The 10,007-nt window shown below is 48.5% G+C and overlaps 1 protein-coding gene across 1 annotated transcript in view; it reads right to left on the bottom strand.

Moving 5' to 3' along the window:
* The window catches only part of INTS3 (integrator complex subunit 3), a 47,905-nt gene that overhangs the window by 7,082 nt on the left and 30,816 nt on the right, over positions 1–10,007 (bottom strand). Inside the window, exons 11-21 of the mRNA XM_012476174.3 lie at positions 9,453–9,540; positions 8,700–8,779; positions 8,152–8,243; positions 7,152–7,258; positions 5,945–6,064; positions 5,434–5,563; positions 4,922–4,976; positions 4,587–4,690; positions 4,084–4,128; positions 3,755–3,874; positions 4–157 (exon numbers count right to left, since the gene is read on the bottom strand). Of these exons, the coding sequence (XP_012331597.1) occupies positions 4–157; positions 3,755–3,874; positions 4,084–4,128; positions 4,587–4,690; positions 4,922–4,976; positions 5,434–5,563; positions 5,945–6,064; positions 7,152–7,258; positions 8,152–8,243; positions 8,700–8,779; positions 9,453–9,540 (1,095 nt within the window). The remainder of the gene's footprint in view (positions 1–3; positions 158–3,754; positions 3,875–4,083; positions 4,129–4,586; positions 4,691–4,921; positions 4,977–5,433; positions 5,564–5,944; positions 6,065–7,151; positions 7,259–8,151; positions 8,244–8,699; positions 8,780–9,452; positions 9,541–10,007) is intronic.

The following is a 10,007-nucleotide window of genomic DNA, read 5'->3' as shown; positions in this document are numbered from 1 at the left end:
GACCTCTGTGTAGATGGAGGGTGTGAGGTGGCACAGGAGCCGCACGTCGTCCTCCTGGCAGGCCTTCATGTCCATCATTAGGCAGGTGTGCAGATCGCCCAGCTGGGTAGCCTGGGCAAATGACTCGTACAGGTTCATCTTCCCTGCGGCAGCTTTGCTGCAAGACCAGGTGGGCCTGAGCCAGCAGTCTGACCCCAGTGCCCACCTTCAAGCATCCCCGAAGTAGGCTCCTGTTCTAAAACTGCTTCGCCGGCTCCAGATGCCCTGTGCTGATCTGCCTCATGTCCCTCCCCACTGCCTCCCCCAGGGGCTTGATAACTCATGGGAACCAGGAGATACTCTTCTTTCTCTCCATCCTTCCCCAGAGCTCAAAAGGGCTCCAACCATGGTCAGTGAAGCTACTGACTGATGAGAGTCAAGAACAGAAGAGAGAGGGCTCAGGTCAGGCTGGAGAAGGCTCTCTCTCTTGCTTTCTGGGCTCTAACCACAAGGTTAATGACACCTCACACTATATACAAACTTAGCTCAAAATGGCATGTAGGCCTAAATGTAAGAAAGCCACACAACTCGTGGAAGAGAACAAAGCAATAAATCTTCATGACAACAAAAGCACAAAGTGGTAAAAGAAAAAAAATAGACAAATTTGGCTTCATAGAAAGTTAGCATTTTTGGCCAGGCCCGGTGGCTCACACCTGTAATCCCAACACTTTGAAAGACCAAGGCAGGCGGATCACCTGAGGTCAGAAGTTCGAGACTAGCCTGACTAACATGGAGAAACCCCGTCTCTACTAAAAATACAAAAGTAGCTGAGCATGGTGGCGCATGCCTATAATCCCAGCTACTCGGGAGGCTGAGGCAGGAGAATCACTTGAACCCGGGAGGCAGAGGCTACAGTGAGCCAAGATCACGCCATTGCACTCCAGCCTAGGCAACAAAAGCAAAACTCGGTCTCAAAAAAAAAAAAAAAAATCAATAATAAAAAGACAAATAACTCAAAAATGGGAAAAATTTTGAAGGTATTTCTCAAAAGAAATATAGAGATGGCCAAGGAGCACATGAAAAACGTGCTCAACATCATTAGCCATCAGGGAAATGGAAGCCCAAACAAGGCAATACCACTTCATATTCACTAGGGCGACTAGAAGCAAAATGGCAGACGATAACAAGTGTTGCAGAGCATGTGGAGAAAATCAGAACTCTCACACACTGCTGGTGGCAATACAGAACAACTGCAGCCACTTTGGAAAACAGTTTATGAATGTAAAAATAGGGTTTCCGCAGGACCCAACAATTCCACTCCTAGGTATAGACCTAAGACAACTGAAAACACATCCACACAAACACTTGCAAATGAATATTCACAGCAGCTCCATTTGCAATAGTGAAGAAGTAGAAACAATCTAAATGTCTGCCAACAGACAAAAGGAAAAACAAAATGTTATATCTCTACACTCGAATGTTATTTGGCCTTAAAAAGAAATGAAAGGCCGGGTACAGTGGCTCATGACTATAATCCCAGCACTTTGGGAGGCTGAGGCGGGTGGATCACCTGAGGTCAGGTGTTCAAGACCAGCCTGGCCAACACAGTGAAAGCCCATCTCTACTAAAAATACAAAAATTAGCCTGATGTGGTGGCACGCACCTACAGTCCCAGCTACTCGGGAGGCTGAGGCAGGAGAATCACTTGAACCCTGGAGGCGGAGGTTGCAGTGAGCTGCAGTCACAGCACTGCACTTGCACTGGGTGACAGAGCAAGAATCCATCTCAAAACAAACAAAAAAGGAATGAAGAAATGATACATGTTACAGCATAGATGAACCTAGAAAACATTATGCTAGGTGAAAAAAGCAAGTCACAAAAGATCGCGTACTGTATTTACTTATTTTGGACATTTATCTGAAATGTCCAAAACAAGTAAATCTTAATCTACAGAGGCAGAAAACAGATCAGTGATTGCCTGGGTGAATGGGAGAATGGCAAAGTGACTGCTAATGGGTATGAGCTGTTTGTCTTTAAAAAAAAAAAAAAAAAAAAAAAAAAAGTCTCGCTCTGTCGCCAGGCTAGAGTGCAGTGGCGTGATCTCGGCTCACTGTAACCCCCGCCTCCTGCTGCCTTAGCCTCCCCAGTAGTTGGGACTACGGGCACGTGCCACCATGTCCAGCTAATTTTTGTATTTTTAGTAGAGACGGGGTTTCACCATGTTGGCCAGGATGGTCTCGATCTCTTGACCTCGTGATCTACCTGCCTCAGCCTCCCAAAGTGCTGAGATTACAGGCTTGAGCCACTATGCCTGGCAAAATGTTACTTCTAAATTAGATAGTAACAGTTGTATAACTTCGTGAATGTACTAAAAAAAATTTTTGAAGCCAGTCCTGGTGGCTCATGCCTGTAATCCCAGCACTTTGGGAGGCTGAGGCGGGTGGATCACCTGAGGTCAGGAGTTTGAATCTAGCCTGACCAACATGGTAAAACCCCATCTCTACTAAATACATAAAAAAACCAAATAGCATGCTGGTGCATGCCTGTAGTCCCAGCTACTTGGGAGGCTGAGGCAGGAGAATCACTTGAACCCAGGAGGTGGAGGTTACAGTGAACCAAGATTGCACCATTGCACTCCAGCCTGGGCAACAAGAGCAAAATTCTGTCTCAGAAAAAAAATCACTTGAGCCCAAGGGTTTAAGACCAGCCTGGGCAACATGGCAAAACCCTATCTACAAAAATACAAAAATCAGCTGAGCATTGGTGGCTGGTGCCTGTAATCCTAGCTACTCAGGAGGCTGAGGCTGGAGAATCGCTTAAGCCTGGGAAGCAGAGGTTGCAGTGAGCCGAGATTGCACCACTGCACTCCAGACTAGGTAACTGAGTGAGACCCTATCTCCAAATAAATAAATAAATAAAATTTAAATTTAAAAAAAGCCTTAGGAGTGCACAAGTCTTATTGAGAGCGGGGAAAACCCCAAAAACCAACAGCTGGGCTTGGTGGCCCATGCCTGTAGTCCCAGCCACTCAGGAGGTTGAAGCAGGAGGATCACTTGAGCCCAGGAGTTTGAGATCAGCCTGGGCAACAAAGTGAGACCCTGTCTCTACAAAAAAAAATTTTTTTTAATTAGCTGGGCATGGTAGTAGTGCATGCCTGTAGTCCCAGCTACTCAGGAGGCTGAGGTAGGAGGATGGCTGGAGTCCAGAGGATGGCTTGAGCACAGGAGTTTGAAGCTGCCGTGAGCTATGATCAGGTAACAGAGTAAGATGCTGTCTCTTAAAACCAAACTAAGCCGGGCATGGTGGCTCACAGCTGTAATCCCAGCACTTTGGGAGGCCGAGGCGGGCGGATCACGAGGTCAACAGATCGAGACCATCCTGGCCAACATGGTGAAAACCCCATCTCTACTAAAAAACATATGAGTTAGCTGGGCGTGGTGGTGCGTGCCTGTAGTCCCAGCTACTCGGGAGGCTGAGGCAGGAGAACTGCTTGAACCCAGGAGGCAGAGATTGCAGTGAGCGGAGATTGCACCACTGCACTCCAGCCTGGCGCCTGGTGATAGAACAAGACACTGTCTCAAAAAATAAATAAATAAATAAAATAAATAAATAAAATAAATTAAAAAATTTAAAAAAAACACAAAAAACTAAATCAACCAAACAAACCCACACAGAAGGCCCTGGTGATGACAGTCCCGGGTGGGGGAGTCTGTGCAGGAGAGAGGCTCTCCAGAATGCATCCTGACAACATTTGAAACATGGGGACCATACCCACCTGGCCCTCAGGTAGTACAGCAGGTGGTAGCCAATCTTGGGCTGCTTCTGATACAGCTCAGAGAGAAGGTCTAGAAGCAGAGAGAAGCTGCTGTTGTCTTCCTGCATCTGACATAGGTTCCTGAAAGTGGGGCATGGGAAGAGAGGAACAGAGCTTTACCCAGGGCAGATTCTCCCATGGAGTCTCTCAGGTGGCACGGGCTGTCTCTGCTCATGGCATATGTCCTCCTCCCTGGAAAGGGAGTCCCATTACCCCAGGACAGGAGCACAAGTGTGTGCTGTCAAGGAGGATGGAGGACAGAGAGTGTCTCCTACAGCTGCATTGCTTACCTAAATATTAGGTACAGAGGCTTTCCTACAGACTCCTCCAGGGACCTACAAGAAGAGGATTATATCTGAGAGTCCATGTGAGGGGGTGAGGTGGGCTGCAGGCAGCTATGGAGGACCAGCTGGAGGCTAGATGCCAGCCTGCTGCTCCATAGGCTTGGTAACAGAGAAAACAGGTTCCTAATATGGGACCACACTCTTGCCCTTCAGAAAGAAGCTCCAGGCCAGGGTCCAATCCCACCAGATTCAGCAGATTAGAGTTACTGGGCCTAGCAGCAGGGGCTGGAAGCATGGGGAGGGGATGTTAGTCCGCCTCCCCAGTACACAGTGTTCAGCAGGCAAAAATAAGCCCTTATTTAAATGAGTCGGTATATGTGAGAATAAAAACACCAAGTGAACAGATTTTTCTCAAGTCCACAGTAAGGGACCTCTTGGACTCAAGCTGTAAGAGCACCCTCTGGCTGCTGAGACCCAGGAGTGAGGGAGTGAAGGAAGATGAGCCTTACTCCTCAGTAATCTCCTCAGGCAGGACCTCCCCTCGAAAGTGGGCTTTGAAGAGCTCCTGTAGGCAGGAAGCAAGGACAGACAGCTGCTCGGAGTCAAAGTCTTCCTGGGTGATGAGACAAGGGAGGGAGAATCACTACCTACACTCAAGCCCTCCTGTTCCCACAATCCCAGTCTTGGAACTCATCTGCTTCCACCTCCCGTATCAGCAAGCTCCCCTCCCCACTATAAGAGGGACTCATCTGGGGGAGGGAAGAAGGGAGTTGGCTTCCCTGGGAGAACTGTAAGCTAAGCAGGCTAGGCTGCTTCCTCCCTAAGGGGTTGGGTTCCTCCTCACCTCCAGGACCTGGTCCACAATTTCCTGCATGACCTCACACTGGGCCTCCGTATCACTGCAGGACAGAAGTGAGAGGAAATCCCAGGGACATAAATGATAGCAGAGGGCAGGACACACACCCAGAACAGTGTACGAGCACACTCACATGCAAAGAGACAAAACAGAGTAGCTCTGTGTAAAATCCCAGCTTGGGTGGAGGAGGTTTTAGGGCAGAATTTGCTGCTCTCTGGGCAGCGGCCCAAAGAAAAGGAAAGTCCCCATCAATCCTGCTTTGGTTCTCTGAGGCTCTTCTCCCAAGACTCTGCAGAGTAGGAACTCAAGGTGTTAGGGAACAAGATTGCCCCACTCCCAGCTCATACTCTCCAATGTAAACTGCAGAAGAACTCGCTCATGAAGCTTCAGCTACCCTCCACATACTCCTATCATGTTTCCTTCAACTCTCATCTCCTGCTACACCCATTAAGCACCAGGTAGACAGCCTGGGGCTGAACCTCCTGAGGCTGTGTACCTACCTCCCCTTCTGTAGCTGAAGCACTTTGTCCCTCAGGGACTCATCCAGCTGGTCAAGGTAAGGGGTGATATCAACTGGCTCCTCCACAACTGTCTCCTTGATAGGGTGGAAGCGAAACTCTCTCTTCTTTCCTAAAGGGGGTGATTTGGGAAAGAAGTTAGTCTGCCTAGATGCCAGGACAGAGACAGTCCCCTCAACCACCTATCCCTTCCTCACATGCCCTAAGTGTGCACCTGTTTCCTCAATGCTGTGTGAGTGCCTCAAGCATCTCCCTGAATGTGCACATGTGCTAGTTCTTACAAGCAAACAAGGGCAGGAATCACTTCTTTTTTCCTTCCTGCCTTGAGTGTTAAGTGCAGGGCTCTGCACTCTGGAGTCTCATCCAGACACCCTGTGAACAAAACTTTAACTCACAGGAATAAGGGTGACAGGAAGATTGCAGAGAGGCTGCTTCTGGGAACTGGTCCTCAGGGCTGACACAACCCTGAACTGGCCTTTGCTGATAGCCTCACCTTTGCTGTTGAGATCCTCTTCATCGTCACTGAAGGCTGCCTCTGCATTGTCGTAGCAGCTCTCATCCTTATCCGACATATGGTTGTCCATCTCCATGGAAACTGGCTCCTCAATTTTGACTTGGGGGTAAAAAGAGATAAGGCATTTGATGGCCTCTTGTATTCTGTAACATGCCCCATGCTTCTAGGAAGGGAGAATGGAGGGCAATTGAGAGAATAAGGTGTTTATGACCTAAATGGAATACTGACCCTGGAAGGACAAACCTCTTGACAAACCTCTTATCCTCATAACCCTCCATGACCTGCAGAGGGATGTTGCCAGAAATAAGAACATAGGACATGACTCCTCTATGCTCAGTTCATTAGGACTGGTAACTAGAGTAAGACCAGGGACAGTCCCAAGTGTGAGTCTCACTCTGTTGCCTAAGCTAAAGTGCAGTGGCGCCATCTCAGCTCACTGCAACCTCCGCCTCTTGGGTTCTCGCAATTCTTATGTCTCAGCCTCCTGAGTAGCTGGGACTACAGGCGCCTGCCACCATGCCCGGCAAGTTTTTTTGTATTTTAGTAGAGACAGAGTTTCACAATGTTGGCCAGGCTGGTCTTGAACTCCTGACCTTAAGTGATCTGCCCATTTTGGCCTCCCAAAGTGATGGGATTACAGGCATGAGCCACTGTGCCCAGCCTCCAAGTGCTCTTTAATTTAAAACCAAGTTGGAATATACTAATTGGCTTAGGTCCTTATCCCAAACCAAAGTGTGTGGGTGGGGGGGGGAAGGGGGCGGGCGTGGTAAGTAAGGAGATGGCAGTTGAATTGGGAGGAAGGTTTGAGACTCAACATGACAAACTCTCATCAGAGGCCAGGGCCTACAGCTGGGAAGAGAGAAGAGATGGGCAAGTTAAAGTGAGAAAGTAAGAAAAATGTAAATATCACATGAAAGCCTTCTAACTACTGAGCAAGAGTTACTAAAAGAAAAAATAAGAGTTAAGAGAGCAAGAAAGATGAGCAAGTCAGGTAAGATTAGATGAAGCAAGAGAATCCAGACAGACAACACAAAAACAAACAAAAAACATAAACTGAGGAAGGGAAAACTGTGATGGACAGTGTCACGGAGGTGAACTGTGTGGGACATCCTAAAAAGGGCTCTGGCGTGAGAGCCTTGTCATCTTGTCCCTCTGACACAGGTGATAGAATGGGAAGGCCCCATACCTTCCACAGGTGGGGAGGGTGAGCTACAGAACTCAGGAAACTTCTCCCTCAGCATTGCCCGCAGCTCCTTATCCAACTTAGGGTTGTCAAACAGGGGAGCCAGGTGTCTAAATGGGAAACATGATAAAGGTATCAGAACTTCTTTTGTTTTTTTTTTTGAGACGGAGCCTCACTCTTGCTGCCCAGGCTGGAGTGCAGTGGTGCAATCTCAGCTCACTGCAACCTCTGCCTCCCAGGTTCAACTGATTCTTGTGCCTCAGCCTCCCAAGCAGCTGGGATTACAGGTGTGCACCATCACACCAGCTAATTTTTGTATTTTTAGTAGAGGCAGGGTTTCACCATGTTGGCCAGGCTGGTCTCGAACTCCTAACCTCAGGTGATCCACCTGCCTTGGCATCCCAAGTCTGGCCAGAGCTTCTCATTTCTAGGTCCAAACCCAATCAGTATAATTGGGCCATACTCAGATCCCTGGAGGGGGTCAACAGGGAACATGAAGGCATTTGAAGACCTTTGTAATATGATGGCAAGAGAGAAATTCCTCTAAGATCCAGGAAGACATATGCCCCGCAGTCTGAGGTAGAGCCAATACTTCTTACACTTGTCAGAGGAAAGGCCCAGCAGTGCTACGGCAACATCTGGGTATGCCTGGACCTAATGAAAAATGGGAAAATGGCCAGGCACAGTGGCTCATGCCTGTAATCTCAGCTCTCTGAGAGGCCCAGGCAGGTGGCTCACTTGAGGTCAGGAGTTTGAGACCAGCTTGGCTAACATGGTGAAACCCCACCTCTACTAAAATACAAAAATTAGCTGGGCATGGTGGCGTTAGCCTGTAATCCCAGGTCCTCAGGAGGCTGAGGCAGGAGAACTGCTTGAACCTGGGAGGTAGAGGCTGCAATGAGCCGAGATCACGCCACTGCACTCCAGCCTGGCAAGAAAGTAAGACTCCATCTCGAAAAAGAAAAATGGGAAAACAACCTCCTTCCCCCAACAAATTCCTTACGCCAAGACCCGTTTTTCCACAATGTGGTTGAGGGAGGAAAAGACCCCCTGCCGCACATGGCCCTCCAATGGTGGATAGAAGTTGGGAATGATCTGGAAGGGAAGAAGGAGAGAAGAAAATAAGCACAGGACTCCATCCAGAGGGTTCTGCTGAATTAGATCTGAAAAGCTGCTTTGGTTTTGATCAGGGGACACTGGGGAGTTGGCTGCAGAGAGAACTGGACTTCTTGATCATTCCAGGCCACTCAAATGAGAAATTCTTACAGAACCTGGCTGCTCCTCAAGGAAACCAGATTCTACCTTAAGTCACCATCCCTGTGATTGCAAAACCTCACAGAAAATGAGAAGATCCAACTGCAGACAGTGGATTATGGAAGGGAAGCATTTATTAACTTGGGGATAGGACCCATCTGAGAACAGATAGGACCGATGACTACTTCTGCTCTCAGTCAAGGAGTACCGAGAAGATCCATCCACTGGGAGATTAGGGGAGATACACTTAATTCTGTTCATCCAGGCATGGGAAGAAAAGAGAGCTCTAACACTTACACGGCACATGAAGTCCAGGAGTGTGGCAGTGATGGCTGGGTGGGGCTTCATGGAGTGGTGCATGACCAGGATGGCTGGTTCTGGAGAATGTGAAATTAAAGAGCCCCTCACATCAGTCAGTCTATTTCTTTTCTTTTTTTTTGAGACAGAGTCTTGCTCTGTCACCCAGGCTGGAGTGCAGTGGTGCAATCTCGCCTCACTGCAGCCTCTGCCTCCTGGGTTCAAGCAATTCTTGTGCTTCAACCTCCCGAGCAGCTGGAATTAAAGGTGTGTACCATCTCGCCAGCCTAAAGTTAGCCTGTTTCTATCTCCATAAAATGGGATGTTAGCATATATGAATGGCTCTGGGAAGTGTTGTCTATTCCCCACATCCCCACTGAGCAGACCAAAGAGCAGATAGCTCCCCAAACAGTCTGTAGCCCTCATTTCCCTTCTTGTCCCCAGCATTCAGCTTGGAAAAGGAAAGTAACAGGAGAGGGAAAGCAGGACATGGTACAGCCTTTCCCTTTACCCAGGCCCTCCCCTCCTGAAGCCCATGCATCAGGCTGTTGGGGGGAGGTGTAGTGATGGTTTAGCCTCATCAAAGCAATGCTCCTTTTAGGTCAAGGGAAAACTGACAAGAAACAACAGAGCTGCTCCCAGATAAGCTGTCTCCACTCCACGGTGCCCTGAGATTTATGACTGCTATCACTAAGACAAGGCAGTGGGGGCTTCGGGGTGGGGAAATGGAGCTGCCTGGTTTTGGCCACATACCTATGTTCATAATGCTATCCTTGTCTGGGCTAAAGAAGAGCCAGTCGTAAAACAAAGCCAGCTTGGCATTGGAGGCAGCAACATTTGACTGGAAAAGAGAGAAACAAAGGGCTGGTTTCATCAATCAATTCCCTCCATTTCAGAGTCCCAAGACAGATTCCAGGGCCCACTTGGCTGCTCCATCTATGAAATTCAGTTCCTAGTGAAACAGGGTGGAACTCTCACCCTGAGGAACACTGGAGTAAACTGTGTTGTGTATAAGTGAATACTCTGTGGTCTTAACCAAGAGGACAGAAATTGGGCCAGGTGCCCCGAAACCTTTTTTTTTTTTTCCAATAGGGTCTTGCTCTGTTGCCCAGGCTGGAGTGCAGTGGCACGATCTCAGCTCACTGCAACCTCCACCTCCCAGGCTCAAGAGATCCTCTCACCTCAGCCTGGGACTACAGGCACACACCACCTTACCTGGCTAATTTTTATATTTTTATATTTTTTTGTACAGATGAGGGTCTTGCCATGTCACCCAGGCTGGAATGCAGTGACTGATCACGGCTCACT

Source organism: Aotus nancymaae, unplaced genomic scaffold, assembly GCF_030222135.1.
Source record: "Aotus nancymaae isolate 86718 unplaced genomic scaffold, 86718_ANA_hifiasm-v0.15.2.pri h1tg000108l, whole genome shotgun sequence".
Taxonomy (NCBI): domain Eukaryota; kingdom Metazoa; phylum Chordata; class Mammalia; order Primates; family Aotidae; genus Aotus; species Aotus nancymaae.
Note: the sequence above shows the minus strand (reverse complement) of the source record. Positions and strands in the feature narration are given on the sequence as shown.